The 19,702-nt window shown below is 48.7% G+C and overlaps 1 protein-coding gene across 2 annotated transcripts in view; it reads right to left on the bottom strand.

Annotated features, from left to right (window-relative positions):
• rock1 (Rho-associated, coiled-coil containing protein kinase 1) overlaps window positions 1–19,702 on the bottom strand; it is a 65,944-nt gene that overhangs the window by 6,831 nt on the left and 39,411 nt on the right. For both annotated transcript variants that reach the window (XM_061254198.1, XM_061254197.1), the window contains exons 5-27: window positions 19,317–19,492; window positions 17,928–18,012; window positions 17,262–17,406; window positions 16,599–16,737; window positions 16,369–16,460; window positions 14,599–14,758; window positions 14,142–14,211; window positions 13,860–13,948; window positions 12,834–12,882; window positions 12,268–12,403; window positions 11,265–11,356; window positions 10,346–10,592; window positions 9,693–9,799; window positions 9,274–9,421; window positions 8,676–8,836; window positions 7,770–7,954; window positions 6,747–6,816; window positions 4,894–4,997; window positions 4,220–4,385; window positions 3,660–3,753; window positions 2,529–2,617; window positions 1,240–1,431; window positions 890–1,046 (exon numbers count right to left, since the gene is read on the bottom strand). In XM_061254198.1, coding sequence (XP_061110182.1) covers window positions 890–1,046; window positions 1,240–1,431; window positions 2,529–2,617; window positions 3,660–3,753; window positions 4,220–4,385; window positions 4,894–4,997; window positions 6,747–6,816; window positions 7,770–7,954; window positions 8,676–8,836; window positions 9,274–9,421; window positions 9,693–9,799; window positions 10,346–10,592; window positions 11,265–11,356; window positions 12,268–12,403; window positions 12,834–12,882; window positions 13,860–13,948; window positions 14,142–14,211; window positions 14,599–14,758; window positions 16,369–16,460; window positions 16,599–16,737; window positions 17,262–17,406; window positions 17,928–18,012; window positions 19,317–19,492 — 2,953 coding nt within the window. The remainder of the gene's footprint in view (window positions 1–889; window positions 1,047–1,239; window positions 1,432–2,528; window positions 2,618–3,659; window positions 3,754–4,219; window positions 4,386–4,893; window positions 4,998–6,746; window positions 6,817–7,769; window positions 7,955–8,675; window positions 8,837–9,273; window positions 9,422–9,692; window positions 9,800–10,345; window positions 10,593–11,264; window positions 11,357–12,267; window positions 12,404–12,833; window positions 12,883–13,859; window positions 13,949–14,141; window positions 14,212–14,598; window positions 14,759–16,368; window positions 16,461–16,598; window positions 16,738–17,261; window positions 17,407–17,927; window positions 18,013–19,316; window positions 19,493–19,702) is intronic.

Raw genomic sequence — 19,702 nt, 5'->3', positions numbered from 1 at the left:
GGAGAGCAAGGAGAACCAACTGGATGTGAAGGAATAAGAGATGAGAGAGGAGTTTAACACACTGAGACCGGCCATCCCATGTATACTAACAAGGACCAACAGCTGGGCTGAAGATGAAGAGCCAACATGGGTGGAGGGGGGTTTACGGGAGAGCAGGGCAGGGGTGGGGTAATGAGGAGTGCACTCTCTGCTAACATTACAGCAACGCTGGGAGAACGTTGATGTAGCGGCTGTGCAGACTGCTTCTACAGAGAAGCAGGCTAGAACCACTGCCATAGGGCTGTACACTTTTCCAGCACATTATTTGGCCAGGAAGCCTCTGGCAGGACTTTTAATAAAACTTGTATTAAACTATTCAATTAAATGGGTGCCGGTTTGGTGAAGGAGTATAATTCGAACAGCAGCCTTTCATTTTAAGATTGAGACAGATGGTGACCCCCCACAAGGGTCACCAAATGGCCAGTGTGTTTTTTTTAATTCGTCATTCCAAAAATGAAAAAAACTACACATTCCTATCATAGTTAAGTATGATTAAATCCGCTTAAAAAAACTGGAACTGAGGATGGAAAATTTTCATTTTCATTTTTTAAGTAAGCTTCCATTTTCAAATTTATGCTGTCAGGTTGTCAACAAGGCAGAAACAGTAAACCAGAAAAGCCATTTAAAAATATATAGTTAAAGGCATTACATATAGGCAGAACACATTACTGCAACAACTAATCCTCATAAGTCTGGTGTGTTAAGAGGTTGTAAAATACGGGAGGGGAAAAAACCCTCATAATTCGGGGTGACCGTTGCGTTTGGCGGAGGCCGTCCCCTGTGGACGGAGCGTGGCGGTCTGTTTGCGGCGGCGGGGGCCCCGGCCCGTCCCATGGTGCCGTGCTCCTACCTGCGATGTTGCCGTCCGTCTCGTCGGGCTGCAGGCTGGTGACGCTAGAGTTCTCCACGCGCAGCTGCAGGTCGTTGAGTTTCTCCTGCAGCTGCTCGATGTCGCTCTCCTTGCTGTCCAGCTGCATGGTCATTTCCCGGGTCTCCTCGGCCAGTTGCTGCAGCAACAAAAACAGGAAAACAAGCCCCGTCCCACAGCTCTTAGTCTGAGGCACCAACTGTAGCACTAAGAGCAGTGGCCTTCTGGACCAAGCCTCACTCTCCCAAAGTCTTATCAATGCGAAATAGCTCAGCTGAATGAGCGGTCTTATATCTGCTACACCAAGGTGCCCACTACCCTGCCCTCCTCACCGCCTGCAGTTCGCTCAGCTCCTTCTGGTACTTGACGGCCATGTGGTTGAACTTCTCCTTCTCCTGGTTGAGCTCAGCCTGCAGCTTGCGGTTCTCCTTCTCCTTCTTGCGGAGGTCGGCCGTGCTCCCCCTCTTCTTCTGGTCCAGCTTCATGTCCTTTCGGTTCATGATCTCCGCCAGCTTGTTCACCGCCTGCAGGGTGAGGAGGGAGGAGTGTGGCAGAATGACTGACACGCACAGTGCTATTAACACGGAGCTGGGACCAGGAGGTGGGAGAAAAATCCACCTTACAAACTCCATTCATACACTCAAGGATTATCAAGGACAATTATGGTTTTTTGATTGTCATGGGAAAATGGAAATAAAAGAAACTATAAAAATCACAGGACATTTATGACTGTGAATTTACAAATAATATGGTCATATTTCTAGGATACAGACAGAAAAATATCATGCACATTTACTACTTTGAATATTCCACAGTCCACGACATAGGGTCTGTTGAGGCATATAACTTGGGATGTGGTCCCATGGCCCTCAGGCCTGGGGAAAGGGCTCTAATCAGTATGCAAGACAGGGCCCCCACAGCCCTACTTTAGCACCTGTCCCTGATTCCTATCACATCACTTACTCTCAAGTATACTAGGTTTAGACCAGGGGTCTTAAACCAAAGTGGTGGAGGGTCACAGTCTCTGCTGCTTTCCTTCCAGCCAGAAGCCGACTGAGGCAATTTAAGGTTTGCAGGCTCAATCAATGACTTAAATGAAACATTAAACTGCAGGAAAACATCATAAACTAGTGGACACAGCAGCCCTCCAGGATTTCAGATGCCTGGTTTATACAACAATGCATTCTGCACAGTTGGAAGCACTAACTGAAACAAAGTACCTGAAGTAAGAAATATCTGAAGCCTCTCCAGAAATTCACGGGTAAATACAAACTTGTGTGCCTAAACCTAACTGAAAAATTATGTGTTTATACAGAAAAAGAACAGACCATCATTGTGGATCACAATGTCTTCTCTGTATCCTAGACGGGAGTGAAACCATGGCAACAGACGTGCCAAGCAAAACTGTTCAGGCTGGACTCATTCGCCTATCAGACCTCCATTGCCAGATCATTATTAAAACTCAAAGCTGGGCCTATGACCACCTCCCCTTGCAGTGGCACATAAATACGACAACTGATAAAAAAACAAAAAGCCGAAACATGATGGGTCATCAACACGGACTGATATAGCACCCTGGGATTGGGGAGGCAAAGCAAATCTCTGGTTCCTGGAGGCCTACCTGAGTCTTGAGTGTGCGCTCCGTGTTCAGCACTTTCTCGTAGTGGGCTTTGACGGCATTCGTGGTCTCCTCTTTTTGGGTGGCATACTCTGCAGGGGTGAAAGGTCAAAAGGGAGGGGTCAGGGTGATGCTATGGCCAAAGGAATACGTAAATACAAGTGAGCAAAAGTCTTCTGCCTGCACATTATGCTGAGAAATGCATATTTCGGATTGAATATGAGTTAAGGGGATTTCCTCTTTTCCAACCACTAGTGCGTTACTTTACTCAAACTGAGTAATATTTCGGAACAACTGATCAATACTGAAAACCAAGAAAATGTTCTGATGAAAAGCCAACTGTGACAGTAAGTTAGTTGAGGGAAAAATGAATGCAACAATCCTTAGTAGATTTATGACTTAGGCCTGATGTTGGCTGAGGAAGTTACCTCTCCAGACTGCGTCAACAGACAACGGATCTGTTCATACATCACCCTTCTAACATCCCTCCTTCTCCACCATCGCTCAAGTCACTCTGCATGTTGGTCAGCTGCCACTGCTCTGCCCTCCATTGGCTCCTCTCGACTCTCCCTATACCAGTGGTTCCCAACCCTGTTTCCACAGATCTACAGTCCTGCAGGTTCACTCCAACAAAGCACACCTCATTCAACAACTAGAGATCCTGTTCAGCTGCTAATTAGTGTAATTAGGTGTGCCAAATTGTGGTTGAAATGAAAACCTTCAGGTTGGTAGATCTCCAGGAACAGGGATGGGAACCACTGCCTAAACTAACGTGGCCCTCTGCTCCCTGTCCTGGATTATGTACTGGCTCTGGCTGCTGAATGGAAACGATGGAAACTCAGCGCCCTCACTGGCTCTCCTCTCAGCTTTTTCCTCTAGCGCTGCATCCACTTAAGCTCTCCTTTATTAGCGGCAGAATTCAAAGCGCTGTAGCAAACCCAGGAAAACCGCTGCCCGTCTTCGGTCCTCACTTCATCCATGTCCCCGATGGACTACAATCTGACTGTAGCTAGCGTATACTGTTCTCTATTGACTGACATAATATGCCTTGTTAGCATGTTTGCTAGTATCCTTGCTAGTATCATGCATCTTGGGTCAGAAAGAGCGACCGTTCCCCCCACCACTGGTACTTACCTTCTCCCTGCACACGTATCTTCTCGTCCAGCTCTGCCTTCTCCTTGCTGAGGTTTTCCACATCTTTGGTCAGAGTTTTATTGGATTCCTCCAGCTACAGCCAAACAAGATTATTCAGTTTTATCAATATCTGTCAAAAACAGTATAATGATTTCCCTAATTGTACTGGCCAGCCTCTCCCAGTACGGAGAAGTTTGGGAGAGAAGAGGCTAGCCTGACAGACAAGCCTGTGTAACCGTATAATTATCCTTCCTTTCACTTTACAGTCCTCCGGTGGAGTTCCCGCACTCTGCCACTGTACGAGGAGTGGAACAAAGCGGTGTGTGGGTATATGCTATTAGAGGTCTGACCAGGGGGAGGCAGTAGTTTACAAATATTTCTGGACCTGCAGGTTACATTTAAATTTTCGTGCAATGCGGGTCGAGTGTCTTAATCAGGGGTATAATGGCGGTGTTTCAGCCTAAAATTCACCTCTGTTAAATACCCCTTTTCCAATCCACCATACTACACAAGCACCCGCCGTTTTTCAAGCGTGTGCGGAGGGCGTTGGCTGCACTGACCCGGGTGATGGTGGCGTCTTTCTCGCCGATCTCCTGCTTGTAGCGAGCGGTGACCTTCTTGTTCTCCTGGCTGAGCTCGTAGTACTGCTCCTCCTGCAGGGCCCGGGCCAACTGCTCAGACTCCGCCTTCGTCACCGTCAGGTCCAACTGAGCCGACAGCGACTCCCTGTGACCACACACACAGACACACACAGACACTTTCAGAATGGGCAACCTCTACACAGGCAAGGCAGACGGGCAAACTGTTCCCACTCATTTAACACATTAAGAGATACACGTATGGAACTGTCGCATGTGTAAGCACACACACACACACACACACACACACACACACAAGCGAGGTTTGGGATGTTCAGTGGGTGAGAGCAGCATTTCAGAATGTTCCAGAAACTAGTGTGCTTGCCCTTTGCCGTTCCCAGGCATTGGGTTTCTTGTGTGCAGGGCGCACAGAGCGCCGCTCCCACGCCCACTACAGCTGCGTGCCTGAAATACAGGCGGGGTGAGCGATAATTACAGGCTGGCAGCGAGGCAGAGGGACGGCCGGGGCCTCCGTGGACGGCTGTGGCCGGAAGGTCAGGGGGTCAGAGCGGGGGCGAGCGGCAGGGCCCGGCTGCAGGACTGAGACGAGCGTCTGGCCAAAGAGCGTGGGGGGGGAGGGGGGGTTCCTTCCTTACCTCTCGCTGTGGAGATCCTGCATCTTCTTCTGCGTTTCCTGGACCAGCCGGTTCCTCTCCTCGATCTCCTCCTTCAGCTCCTTCACCTGAGTCTTGTACAGCGTCTGGGGAGGAGAGACGGGGAGGCGTTAGTGGGGGCGGATTCAGGGCGGCCGTCGCAGCAGGAAGGAGAACAATGTTCCGCTCCGTCCGGTGGTACGGAGGAAGCAGCACAGCGCCCACTGGAATTCCTTCTTCAGGGAGAGGTACTTCTCCGCCGGCTAGCAAACCCTCGGCCATGTAGTAGTAAATATTTACGATACGGTCGCGGCTAATATCCACTGAGGAAAATAACCGAGTGCCCTCTGACATGGTAAAAAGGAAAATGATGCAGTTCCAACCAGAAGCGGTCGTCACGTGGGTCAGCATTCTTTCCCACCCTCAAACAAATAAACAGCCGACTCCAATGCAACCCAGGAGGGAGCGTCAGTGCCAATGTCCGGCTCCCAGAACACGAGAAGTGATCAGGAGAGGCTCTGTGATCCAGGGTAATCCGCAACAAAGCCCCTCAACCGTCACTGATTTATGAATTGTGAATGACAAATCAACAGCCGTAATAGCAAACCGTCAGACAAGAGATAAAACAATGAGCACAATCTGCAACGGTATCTGCTACACAATCAACATCACGACCGTGCTTTGCAGAGGAATTCTGGGGATTGTAAAAGTGAGTGGGTTGCATAGTCTAAGCTACTAAACATTATCCAAATTCCAAAGAACAGGGAGTCCACAATCATCAAAAAAAGAAGAAAAAGATTCATAACCACTTACATATGCTCTGCATGCAGGTGGGAAACATTTTCCTGCCCATTAGCCATATTTTGCAAAACCAAATTATGGCCACCTTGAGTCATTTGCCTCCTAGCCATTTGTCCAGACATGAATGAGGTCATAGGAAGAGCAGCATTCATTGCAATCCTGGGTTCACAGCTCCCGTGACCAAAAGGCATTCGGCAGGCGTAGGAGTTGATCTTAACCAGCAGGGGGAGCACTCATATCCTCGCGGCTCTTATGTGCTTCTTTCACAGGCGCACAAGCAATCAGAATCAAGTCCGTTATTAAACTATTTCCGTTTTTTCCCCATTCAAAAAATCAAGTAACCTCAGTTATCTTCAAACAAGTACATAAAGAGGTTCAAAGCCTCAGACTCTACAGTGAAACACCTACATTGTTAAGTGTGTGAATTAAAATCCAAGGCAAACAAGGCATGCCAGCATACTGAGCTGAGTCTCGCTGCTTGCTCAGAATGTCCAAGCAAACACACTGCTCTGTGTTATGCAAGGGCAATTTAAAGGGTGCTTCTTATGTCAACACACATTCTCATAAAGCAGTGTCTATCAGACCTGGGTCAAACACGAGTATTCAAACATTTGCGTTTGAAAATTGAATTTAAGTATTGAACATACTTCGAGAACCAAATGCATTTGAAGTATTTTAATTTTTTCTCCAACTACAAGTTAAAATGTTATTTCAAATACCGTGACCAAATGTGCCTTGAAGGTCCGTAACAGTCCAGTTAAAACATAGAACTGAAAGTGCTGATCAGCTGGCTGGCGCACGCCACGTATCAGCAAAAAAGTTTGCAGTTTCTAAAGTGACGAAAATACACCAAATAAGAATTTTTATAAATTAATTAATAAATATATTTATTAATTTAATGTATTCATTTATTTTATGCCATTCTAACACAATTTTGCTGCAAACTTTTTTTAAAGTTTTAAACTCATTTCGTAGCTAGAACTCCGATAACAAATAAGCACACCAGTCGCAATGCGGAGGTGAGCAGGGAATTTTGAACACCCCCTCATACTCACAGAGAAGTACTGCTCTGCCTCCAGCTGGTCCTGCAGCTCCCTCATCTGCCCCTCGTTGCCCCTGTACTGCCTGCAGGAAGCAAAAGAGCCACAGTCAGTTAGGCTGCTCCGCCCTGCAGGCGAGACTCGGGAGCCGCGTGACGCCCTCGCTGCACCGCTGGCGTTTCGTAACGGCCTCAGACCGCATCCGGCAGCCCTGCGTCTGTCAGGAGAAAAAAACCCTGCCGAACGCGACGTGAAGCAGCGTGCTGGTGAGTCTTAAGCGCCGTGCGCTCACGGGAAAACCGCGGCAGCTCTCTGAATCAGCGCCGACGCCGGCCTGAGCCGGAAGGCTCGCGTTAAGACCCTGAGAGCAGGAAGTGATGTCATGTCCAGCCAAACCGTGCTGGGGATAAAGACAGGGGGGCAACCCTTAATCCTGCGGGGTAAACACTGGCGGGGACCGCGGCGACACAAAGGGCTGTAAGCTGGGCTGCCCGAGCCTGTGAGGTCACTGGAATAACCAGGCACAGCCACTGTGACCTGACTTCATTCAAAATACTGCACCGGCCAATCACATCACAGGAATTTCTGAAACTGCAGAAGATAACCAGATGTAAGTTGCACTCGACATATGAACAGAACTTCATAATGAACTAAGAATCAGCGTCATCAGTCTCACCTCAGTTCAGAGGTAAGCTACGATGCAGTACACAACTGCATATCCTGGGAGTGAAGCTGTCTCTTTTAGAACATGGGTCCTGGGTTTCTTCCTAGCTGCGTCTCCCATTTTTCCCCACCCACCCCTTTCAACATCGACTCACCCTGCACTCCCAGAGATTCAGGGAGCCTTTTTCTCCACTGTCACCATTCTTCTGCCTACAACTGGAATGAGTGTCTATAAAAAGTATAGTTCAGAGATCAGATTAGAGGGCTGGTACAATGCACGGGTGGACGGAACTGGCCAGATGCCAGAGAGGAGAGCGGTTCCCATTGGCCGGCGGTAAGAAAAGAGAGCGGTTCCCATTGGCCGGCGGGACTCACTTGGTGAGCTGGGCCAGCTGGAACTCCAGGGAGCGCTTGCCCTCCAAGGTGCCGTTGATCTCCTGCTTCAGCTGCTTCTCGGAGCCCTTGAGGCGGTCCGCCTCCACGGCCCACGTCTTCAGCTCGTTCTGGGCCTGCAGCCGCTTGCTCGACTCCTGCTCCAGCTGCACCCGCAACGCCTTCACCTGCAGGGGGCGGCAGAGAGAGGGGCCTCAGCTCACCTGGAATGTCCCTCAAACCATTTTCTGTGTCAACTATTAAAACCACAGTTTAATCCCAATTACATATACACAGCACACAAGGTATGAACTTTGTAACAATACCTAGCAATGCTTCCTATAGCAGACTCTGAAAGAGTAAATCCGCACCCAGGCCTGTCAAATCACTATCATTCTTCAGAGACTGTTTAAGGTCCGCAAAGATAAACGCCACTTGGGTCAAACTGAATGGTGCCCACTGCCACGTGACTATCTCTATATTCACTACTGCTCATTATAATGAAGCAGGTAGTTGAACTTCTGGGCATCTGGGATACTGCTCATCTGTCTACAGTTATCATCATAGATTTCTCTGGCAGCCCCTCTCCAGTCATAGCGTGGTAACCCCTTCCTCCTGGGACGAGACTGACTTCCTGTGTTACATGATCTAGTTCTGCTTGAAAATTCAGCTGTGATGAAACGACACAAACCGCTTCACTGAATAAACAGGAAACAGAAATTAGAATATTTCACTTCACAGTGCTGTCAGCCGGTATCAACATACACTTCCCAGCCCTTAAAAGCCGCATTTATGGCAGAGAAACCCTGAGAGCTGACCCAGGATCAGCTAAATGCAGTTTGACCACCAACCCAAAGGAGTTGTGTGAACATTAAGACTGATCTGAGGTCAGTGTTTCTCTCCACTTGCCTCATCCTCCAGCCTCTCCTTCTGCTTCATCAGCTGCTCGATCTTCTGCACGGACTGCTTGAGGTCGAACTCCAGCATGGAGCACTGCTTCTCCACCTCCACCACCCGGCTCTCGGCCCGCATGCGACCCCCGCTCTCCTCCGACACCTTCAGCTCCACCACTGCACAGACACGGGGAGAAGACATGAGACTGGGCCCCTAAATATCACCATGCTTACCAAACGTCCCATCACTATGCTACTTTGCCTGCAGTGTCATTTTACCACTGGGGATGCATTCATTCTCTTTTGCTTTAACAATTCCGTAACTGAAAATTGTGTCCTCACACTGTCACCTGATTATTCACAAATGATCTAATTCTTCGAACACAGACGTCACAGGACTCAGAAATGGTTTCATTTGACATGACATGGACAACCACAGGAAAGGGGCCGCTTCCTAAAATGACTCAACCAATAGAAAATAAAAGAACCTTCAAGCACTTTGTAAACCTGTGACAGTACTTGTACTGTCACAACCTGAAATGTTTTTGTCCAAAATGGAGAACTTAGTTTTCAGTGGGCCTCGGGACCGTGGACAGCGGCCCGGTAACGCATACCGTGCATGGCGGCTGACTTGGCCTCCTCGATATCGTATTTGTCGGTGAGCTGTGTGCGGGTGACTGTGTGCTCCGTCTGCTCCTGTTCCAGACGCTGCTGCAGAGTCTTCAGCTGGTAGTTCAGCTCGATCTCCATGTTGTTCTTCTCCTGCGCGGGAGAAACACACACGCGCGCCATTTCAGAGCCACCATCTCCACCAACCACTGACACTACCCAACACTCAGGAATAATCTTTATATTTAATATAAGTGCTGGAAACCCAAGGCTCATTTCATAATAAAGAATTATTTAATTTCAGGAATATAATCTTAAAATGGCAGTTAGTTATATATGAACATATAATGAAGTGGTAAAAGGGGAATAGATTTGTGGCAGTGTAATAGTATGAGTCAGTGCATTGCAGCAGTAAATGGCTGACCTTCTCCAGGTTGTTGCTCCGTTCCTGGGCCTGTTTCCTTTCCCCCTCTACTTTGGACAGACTCATCTTCAGATTCTTAACGTCCTCTTGAAGACTTGTTATCCGAGCTGCAAACAAAAAATAAATAAAACAAAACACAAAGTGACATACACAAACAGATAAGCCACAACCCCTAGCTTGGAGATCAGAGAAATAAGGATGGTTGAGCGATCCTTAGTTTAGTTATTCCTTGCGATTGGCCAGATTCCTCAAAGATAATTCCAACAATGGGAATGTTCACTCCACACATCTGAGACTCGAGAAAAACAAATACATAAATGTTCTCATCCACTACCAGAATAACCAAGCAGGTTTCTAACAATCTTAATTTGAGACACACATGTACCCTTAATGTATTAAATACCACAATTTACTTGTGTTGCTTGATAATATTAATGATAATGTATAAATGATATAATCTAAATATCCCGGGCTTTGTCTGGCTAGTAAAATGTCCCTCGCTGAATTAATGCTTCCTCACCCTGGGCCAAATCATACATCGGTTTGTACAATAGTACAATGCACTGCGTATTTCATTGTTAAAACAGGTGACGTAAACAGGTGGGCCACCGGCAGTGAAACACTGCGGAAGCACGGAAAGTGCCGGAGGGTACCCTGCAGCTCGCGGATCTCCTCGGAGCCCTGGCTGTAGTTCCTCCGCTCCGAGTCCAGGGAGGCCTGGAGCTGGAACACCTCCTTCTCCAGCTGCAGCTTGGCGTTGTCGGCGGCGCGCCACTTCTCCTGTAGCTCGCGGTTGTTGCCCTCCAGCTGGCTCAGTGTCTTGGCCACCTCCGTGTGGCTCTTCCTCAGCCGCGCTGCCGTGTCCGACTCCGCCCGCAGCAGGTCGTTCGCCTCCTCCAGCTGCCAATCCAAACAGAGCGGGCGGGGTCAGAGTTTCTCAGCCCAATTTCTAACACGACGGGACGTTCAATGCTAGAAACCGCAGGTAACTCCAATGAGCCGCAAGTTCGCTAATCAGACGTGATAAACCTGAAACTTCCCGCTGACCAGCTGGTAGGTCGTAAGCACTGTAGGTTTGCCAATCAGAGGGTAACTGATGCAGCTGGTAAATTCACCGTGTGGCACCTGACCTTCACAGCGGTGGTATCACAGCTAGGCCACGCAGAAATAAGCTGACTGCCATACATTATCCACAATGGAGGTTACAGGGGTGGAGCTATGAATCGGCAATGGACATTCCCCTCATCAATTTCGTAAAAGCCATCCAGACTTTCACCTAAGACTACAGAAATTATTAAATTCTGACCAATTCTATAAGAGTTTCGAGGAAATCCAAATCTCTCACATTTACACAAACTGAAACCTGCATATCTACACATTTCAGACTATCTTGGTAATTTTTTCAATATCATATCATACCATGGATAAATACCAGTACAGTTAAGTTTGAATGATATAAAATGATCTTGGGGCTGGTTTGGCAGGTTGTATATAATCCAATGAGAGTTAAGGGATAGTCTAAGGGCATTGCTGTGTGTTAGAAAGCTGGCAGGTCTCTCTGGCTCTACTCACTTGCTTCTGCAGCTGTGCGATCTTCTCGTTGGAGGCCTGGGAGTTCTGGCTGACCTTCTTCATGTCCTCCAGCTGTTCCTTTAAAGTTGACACTGCGTGAGGGAAAAAAAAGAGAAACCAGATTTGAGACCAGCATGTTCTGGTCCTTCCCTCCCTACCCAGCCCCGGCCGAGTTCTCTGCCGTCGACGTGCGAAACCAGACCGCCGTTCCGTTTGTGATTCATCACGTCATATTTCTGTCTAATATTGTGTTTATGAGCGAGGGCCCCACATCTGCCACTTTAACAGTTTAATGCATATGAATCCACTTAGCACCATGCTCAGAGGGGGTTTAAGATGGCCAGTTAGCGCAGACAGCAGGGACACAGCGAGGGGGTTTAAGATGGCCAGTTAGCGCTGACTGCAGGGACACAGTGAGGGGGTTTAAGATGGCCAGTTAGCGCTGACTGCAGGGACACAGTGAGGGGGTTTAAGATGGCCAGTTAGCGCTGACTGCAGGGATGCAGGGAGGGGGTTTAAGATGGCCAGTTAGCGCTAAGGGCAGGGGTGCAGGGAGGGGGTTTAAGATGGCCAGTTAGTGCTAAAGGCAGGGATGCAGGGAGGGGTCAAAGCGCTCCGTTTCACAGCTAATCCGCTCAGGCACAGCAGCTGTTTGGGCTGGGATGACAGGAGATCTGGGGACTGACTCTTCTTAGCGAGGCATCCCGGGTTTGATCTTGACGCAGATGTCCGGAAAACCAACCAAATGCATTGCAAACACACGCACACCTTCAGGGTGACGTGGACTCAAAGCTGCTGTTCTCGAATTGCAAATTTAATGTAGGATTTCATTTCAACCCTAATGTGGCACACCTGATTCTACCATTTAGTAGCTCAACAAGACCTATCTGTCGAAAGAAGTGCGCTTTGTTGGGGTTGGAGTGAAAAACTACAGGATGGATGATGTCCACGAACAGGGTTGGGCAGTGTTCAGTGAGGGGTAAAGTGAGGCAGGTGCGCTCACCCTCGTTCTCCACGTTGCGGCGTTTCTCGGCCTCCTGGTCGGCCTTTCTTTGGTACTCCGTGGCCCGGTGCTGGGTCATCATCTTATCCTTCTCCAGCAGAGACACTGTGGACTCCGCACTCTTCCTCAGGTTAGTCTGCGAGAGGAGAGAGAGAGAGAGGAGAAGGAGGGAAGGGGAGAGAGATGGGGGAGAAGAGATGGACAAGAGCAAAATGAAAGGGAAAGAATGGAGAAAAACATCTGTCATGTTGGCCCGAAGTTCAAAAAATAAAAATGTGGCACCAAAAAATATACCATACTGAAATGCAGAGCTTTGCTGTTTTTTTTTTCTTTTTCTTTTTTTTACAATCAGTATTTAATATTTACAACTATCATCATATTGCAAAAGGAATGAAGGAGCAACTTAATTACTTTAAAACATCATGATGCGTTTTAGGTTGAGGAAAAACAGGGCTGGCAGCATTTCCATAAACCTAATGTTGATGGGCAACAGGCAATAAGGCGAGCGGTCTCATTAACGTTATTAACAATGAACAAACGGCTGGAACTCCAGCCTCTGCCCCCACCTCCTCGTCCAGCTCTTTCATGATCTTGTCCAGCTTGGTGTTGGAGGTCCTGGAGAGAGAGCGAGAGCAGAGCTTTAGTGATAAATGTCTTGTGCCGGTGTCAAGTGATTCTTCCCTCGCCTTTCTCGCGTGGCGCGTTTTTAGCGGGGGCGAGAGGGCCGTTTAGCGATCGCCTTGGGAACACACGCAGGGAGGGGGAGGCGTACACGGGCATGTGTTCACCGCATTCGCGCACGACTGCGAAAGTCACGGGAGGGGTCATTCTCACGCAGCACCGCAGCCTCGTGGGAAGGGAGGGCCAAGACACCGCGAAAAGATCTTATGACACATCTTCCAACACATACGACTATTTTTAGACCCATTCTAATCCAGGGCCAAGACTTTTAATAAGCATTCCTTCAAAGATGTGGGTTTACAATGGTTGTCCAAGACTGCGACACTGCATTGTGACTTACGCTATATTTAATTCAGTCCTACTGACAAGAGGACTCCTCCTTCGCTTTGTAACCACGATCATGAGTTCCTGAGTCTGCTAGCTTAACCGCTAACTGCATAATTCAGCCCATGACAGACTGCGTATGTGCTCAATTCCTTTTGCGACTTCAGCATGCCCACCCCCTGTACTTGTGCCATTTTTAACTCGTAATGAGGATGCAATTCATATGTCGTGACATTTATTCTGGTCATTAGCTAGCATAGCTCATTTGCATTGGTGCTTTAGTGATGTTGCATACATAACCGCAGGTCCGGGAATGTTGTTCGCCAGGTCCAGCAAAATGACCCATAAATCAGGTGGATGCACTTATGCTCTCCGACAGAGACTGGCGGAGAAAGTAATGCAATGCTAAACCAACGTAATGTAAGGGCGTGATGTAATGCAAGGATGGAACGGAATGCAACGTCAGGAATGAGCTGGTCTGAAGGATTGAGGAAATGGCCGTGTGATAGATGGACTGACTAATAGGCCACGACGGCACTGAACGCCCGAGTGAAGGAGGGATGAACCGGCGGGGCGGAACAGCGTACCTGCACTTCTGCTCCATCTCGTCCTTCAGCTGCATTTCGCAGTGGAGCTGCTCCTCCAGCTGGTAGACCCTCTTCTGCAGGTTCTCCAGCTGCCAGGGAGAAGAACCCAGCCCAGTGAGTGTAATTGCAGGGTCTCAGAGCGGTATGCGAAACAAAACAGAGCTTGGAGCTCACGCTATCATTTCCTGCCAGGCCCGCAATTTGGCTAGCGGAGGGAGACGGCGGTGAGGAGCGCTCGCTCCTTCGGCAGGGAGGCCGGGGCACGGCCAGCGTGACGCTTACCTGGCTCTTGTCCTCCTTGGTGCAGCTGCTACGCTTGTCGCTCGTTTTGGTGCTAGAGACGCGTGAAAACCTGGAGCGGGGGCAAGAGCGGCAAGTCATTTTCCGCACCTCACAATCACAGCTCAAAACCGGATCCCAGCCATTTCCTGAACTCCAGGCCAGAGAAAGGTCTATTAGAAACCAACAGATCTGACAAGACAGATATTAATTTTCACACTTACAATAGCCAAAAAATAATGCTTAATGCAAGTGAAGTGTTAATGACACATTTATTCGGTGCCAAAATTGCTACGCTTACATATCTGTGTCCAAATTGTCAGTAGACCCATGCGGACACTTACTCAAACACTCCATGAGACAAGAATACTGAGGGGAAGAGCTCGAGAGAACATTGTAGAACTTCTACATCCATGTTGTAATCTTCCAGCACGTGTGCTAAATCACTGCCCATACTCACTGGTGACTGCTGTAGTAGGTGAATCCCACAAAGGGCAGCTGGTTGCCCACAAAGGCCTTTGGCATGGGGAAGGTCTCCTCATCGCCCGGGTCCTCGTCGATGTCGTCGAAGTTGCTGGTGTCGATGTCGCTGCTGAGCTCCGGCACCACGGGGGCGGCAGCTAGAAGGAGAGCACACGCAGAGTCAGAGGAGGATGTTCCAGATGGGCGAGGACAAGAGGCGCAGTGCCCGGCTCTCTACTCCATACACGTACTAGGTTTCCCTGACTGACGTTTCAAACCTCTCCCTCAAGAGCAACGGAAATTAAGTTGGGTTTGTAATTCTGCTAAAAAGGTGTAGCTCCCAAAATAAAATTCTGCAGGTATGCAATTGCAATGTACAAAAGCCTACATTAAATAAACCAAAGTACGTAGTTATTATGGCAGAGCTTAAGCTGTGCAATGATTGTATTTCTCAAGCAGACCCGTAATTCCTTTGACGGGCGAGTCGGGGTGATTATGGCCAGGCTGCTGTTCCGGTGCAGGCTCTGTGTGGGTGTCAGCTGGCGGGCGGAGAGCCAGCTGGCCTCACAAAGTGCCGACGCTACACCCACCCAAAGAGCCACCCTGCACAGTAATGCACAGGACCCCAATGAAGAGAGGCCAACGCCCGCTGGGTTTACCAACACGGTAATTCTGACGGGAGCGGTAAATCCCATCCCCTACTGTCACTGAGATTCACAACTTTTTTGTGAATCTCAGTGACAGGAGGCCAGGAGGACAGCTGGTTTTCTTTCCTACTTGATACTTCATGGATTGGTTACTGTGACTGATTGGCCGGAGATTAGACTGAGCTGGTGTCCCAGGCTCAGACCAGGCCTGACAGAAGGCCTCGAGGGCGCAGGACTGAGTATTCCTGATGCAGAACGCGCTTTAATAAGGGAGCGCCTGGGAAGGTTCTGGAAGCATGTCACCACGGAGCAGCAACCTCAGAACACCTTCCCCCCACTTTTGGACAAGCCCGACTTGTGAACCATGCCGATCGCCGTTGCCTGGTTCAGAGGTCACCGTGTTCACAGGTCGAAGCATTAGACCACTGTGAAAATACAGTGAGAAAAATAATCCAAAAAAGAAAAAATAGTTTTCAGCACGTTTCTATTTTTTACAAGAAAATGTTAATTGAAAAATAGGTTGTAAATATAGCAGAGGTAATCCACTCCCATTACAGAATAACAAAGGCTCGTTACTGACGAGGCGAGATTGCCGGATACGTTTGGGTCGTCGGGGTGAAAGGGTTCCGGTGCGACGCGAGCAATGCAGTCTGTGGACCAGACGGAGGCGAGCCCTCTGAACACGCGTCAGGAGAGGAAACCATTCCACCCGCTCCCAACCCGAGGAGGAACGAAACGCAATCCGCCCCGGCACTCAAACTGTCCATGCTTAGAGAACCACGGGGAGCCAAATTAGTTCTAGGCAGTCTCTTTGTTCTGATGTATCGCACATTACGATAGCGCCCTGAAGGTACAGTCTAGCCCGCAGATTAGAGTCTGATTCAGGAGACCTCTGCAACCTGCACTGGTTCACCTCGTTAATTTTGCTGTGGAGAGAAGGCCGTGAACGTGTCTGAGAGAGACGTATGGATTTCAACTTCAAACCTGCCCAGGTAGACATTACTTTTTTCCCCCCCCAAAGTACTTCACACTAATGGCAACAGCACAGAATGAGTTCAAGAACATTGAATTTAACCCTTCACCCCCTGAGAATTCCCCCCACGGCTCCCACGCAAACTCACTGTCCCTTATGTTCTCCCAGGTCCACTGGTCGTTCTTGAAGAAAGGGTGGCGCTTGATCTCGTCCACTCCGTTTCGGCCCAGCCGCACTTCCCTGTGGTAGAGTAGCAGAAAGCCAGGCTTTTAGGAGACTGTTCGGTGACCTGGCGCCCAGCTTCTGATGACCCCGGACGTGGAGGGAGAGAGGAAGTGGTGGGGGCGAACCCCAAAAGCCTGTGCTCCACGGTCTCACCTGTCTGTCAGGAAGGCGCAGATGAGGCTTTTCGCATCTTTCGAGATGTTGCTGTCGTCTGGGAACGTCAGCGCGTTCTTATGGTTCATGATCTTGCTGTAGGTGCCCACCAGTGAGTCGGCGTAGAAGGGCGTGTCTCCTGCAGGAAAACCACAGAGTACGCATGTCAACAACACACACCACAGAGCTGGAGCCACACACACCACAGAGCACGCATGTCAACAACACACGGCATGGAGCTGGAGCGCCACACACACCACAAAGCAATTTCCGGTGGCGCGAGATCGCGTCAAGCCTTTGACAGGGTCCTTAATGTGCCATTTCATAGCATTTCGCCACATCACACTGCACATTACTCATGCCAGCGCTCTCTGAAAAAGAGGGCACCGACACAGCGGCACTGAAACAACCAGATACCTCGCATTCTTCATCCCACGGCCCTTTCACAGGTCAGCAGGGAGAATGCGTACCATTGTTCCATTCAACAGAGGACGATCAACTGCATCAGTTCAACATGCTTTAAAGGGAATTCTTCTGGTTTATTTTTATACAAAGCTTTCCATTGAAAAGCTTATCTGAAAATGCACGTCTATTCAACGTGCAGACCTGTTTTCTGGAGGCAGCTGGTGCATTACAGTACAGTAATTTAGGTTAGTGACTCACCAACGAGCATTTCGTAGAGGAAGACTCCGACAGACCACCAATCGCACTCCCTGCCATAGTAGCCGTCGCCCCCTTGTGACTTTAGTACCTCAGGCGAAATGTAGTCAGGGGTGCCCACTGCCGTGTCGCATCGTACCATACCGTCCTGAGAAACGGTGCACGGTTTCAGTCCACAGGTACTAGTGTACACTCATCAACATAGAAAGCCATTTAGTAGCACAACAAGCAACGTGATCGGAATCCCAAAACATTCATTACACCATTAAAGGCACAATAGGTAAGATTTTTGTGTTAAAACATTGTTACAAGACCATTGTAAATCCCTTCCTATAATTGAAAAAGGCTCGCTGACATGTTGACTCACCCTCTGCCTGTGTTTAAAGTCCTTAAAGGTTCAGGCCCGACACTCTGAACCAAACCATTGTATAATTGTACAATAATTAAAGTTCATTGGTTTTTGTTGCTGCTATTCTTCACCGTTAGAAGTCCGAAATTACCTATTGTACCTTTAAGTATATTGCATTATTAATTAATTCCTTGTAACTGGCTAACAGAAATGAAAAGGCACATGGCTCTATTAGAAAATATATCATATCACTAACTATAAAATATTTTGCACAATGGTTTATCTGTTAACCAATAGCCTTTCGAGGTTGACCTTTATACCTTGTTCATCTTCATACAGGTCCCGAAGTCCGCCAGCTTCAAGTGACCTGCTTTGTCTAGCAACATGTTATCTGGCTTCACATCTCTGGAGGACCACACAAAAAAAATAAAAAGGATTGGTCAGACACAAGAGACAAAGCACAGAGGAAACTCCACCAATTTAAGCCAACGTCTGAACCTTAAGAGCCAGAGTGGCCACTCTGGCCAGAGAGGGCCTGGAGTCACTTTGGGTCATCACGACAACGGACAAGATCCTGAGAGCTGACACCGTGGCAACAGCTCAGAAAACAAGCGTGCGGCTGTGAGATTTCCTTCTCTCTCAGCTCCTCCGCCATTTTTTTGTTCTGTTCCAAGGAATGGACAAGTTTGAACACAAACCTAAACATTTTCAAACCCGCTGTGTGCAAACCCTTTTTCGCTGGAATCTCTGTGCTCAACGCTGAAGCGAACGACAGACGCCCCCGCAAAAGGACAAGTTAACACATACAGACACCTCTGACTCTGTCATCTCATTGTACACAAACATCTTCCCGCTGACAACTTCTTTATTAATGTTCTTTTGTAACACAAACACGGAAAGCAATGGGAAGCCACTACCCCTTCCCGCAGCAACTGTACGCTTTTAACTGTATTATACTGCACATTACAGAGGAGAAAAATGACGGCAAAACTAATAGGAAGCAAACACGAACACAGCAGACTGCAAAATTAATCTTCTGCGCCCTGTCAAGGGCAGGCGTCAAAACTGCAGCTTTCACGGGGGATCAACTCGACAGCTGCCTTGTGAAAGTTTTTAAATGCTCCTATAAAAGGGGGGGAAACGGCAGCAAGTTTCAACAAATCGGCACTCCGGTTTTTGCAGAGACAAACCAGGATCTGCCTGATACAAGCCCCGGGCCATGGAAAACTGGCTCATGCTCCTATTCAGTGCTCAAGGCTGTGGCGTCCTCAGATCCATCTAGGGCAGCATGATGGGGAGGGGCTAGATAAGCAAACGCTCGAAAAAACGAAGAAATAAAAACCGTGGTCGTTTGAGTTCGACTCAAACTGCACCGGTTCATAGCCTCAGCCTGCCCCAACCGACCTGACGCCCAGAAGCAGGTGCCCTGCGTTTCTGCTGAGCGCTTACTTTTCCATACAGACTCAAGCGTAATATGAGATTATTTGTTGAGATTGAAAGAGACAGACAGCAAGGAGAGAGAAAGAGCGAGCAATGACGTCAGGGAGAGAGCACAAGATAGATTAGAGGGGATGGACAAATGGAGGAAGGGAGAGGAAAGGATGGAAAGGGAGCGGGGGGGAGGGAAAGGAAAGAGGCAGTGAGAGAAAAAAGACAGGGAAAGGAGGGAGAGTGAGAGAGAGAGAGAGAGAGAGAGAGAGAGCTGGTACCTGTGAATGAAGCCCATGGAATGAATCCCGTCCAGAGCCTGCACCACCTCAGCGGTGTAGAACCGGGCCCACTTCTCCGGAACATCGTAGTTGCTCATCAGGTTGACCAGGTCACCCCCGGGCATGTACTCCATGACCATGTAGAGGTAGCGGTCATCCTGGAAGGCGTAGAACAGCTAGGGACACAAACAACCCGCAGAGTCATTACTTCTGTACCAGAACACAGAATCAGCACAGGAAGGCTAGGGTGGAATAAAAAAAACATTATGCAAGAATTTGCTCTCGACAAAAAATCTAAATCATACCTGACACACACTTCCTCTCTCCAGCACCACAGCTGGGCTGAAAGCCCTCAATATTTCAGAGCACAGCTTTAATAAATTCCG

This window comes from Conger conger, chromosome 9 (genome assembly GCF_963514075.1).
Source record: "Conger conger chromosome 9, fConCon1.1, whole genome shotgun sequence".
Classification (NCBI taxonomy): domain Eukaryota; kingdom Metazoa; phylum Chordata; class Actinopteri; order Anguilliformes; family Congridae; genus Conger; species Conger conger.
Note: the sequence above shows the minus strand (reverse complement) of the source record. Positions and strands in the feature narration are given on the sequence as shown.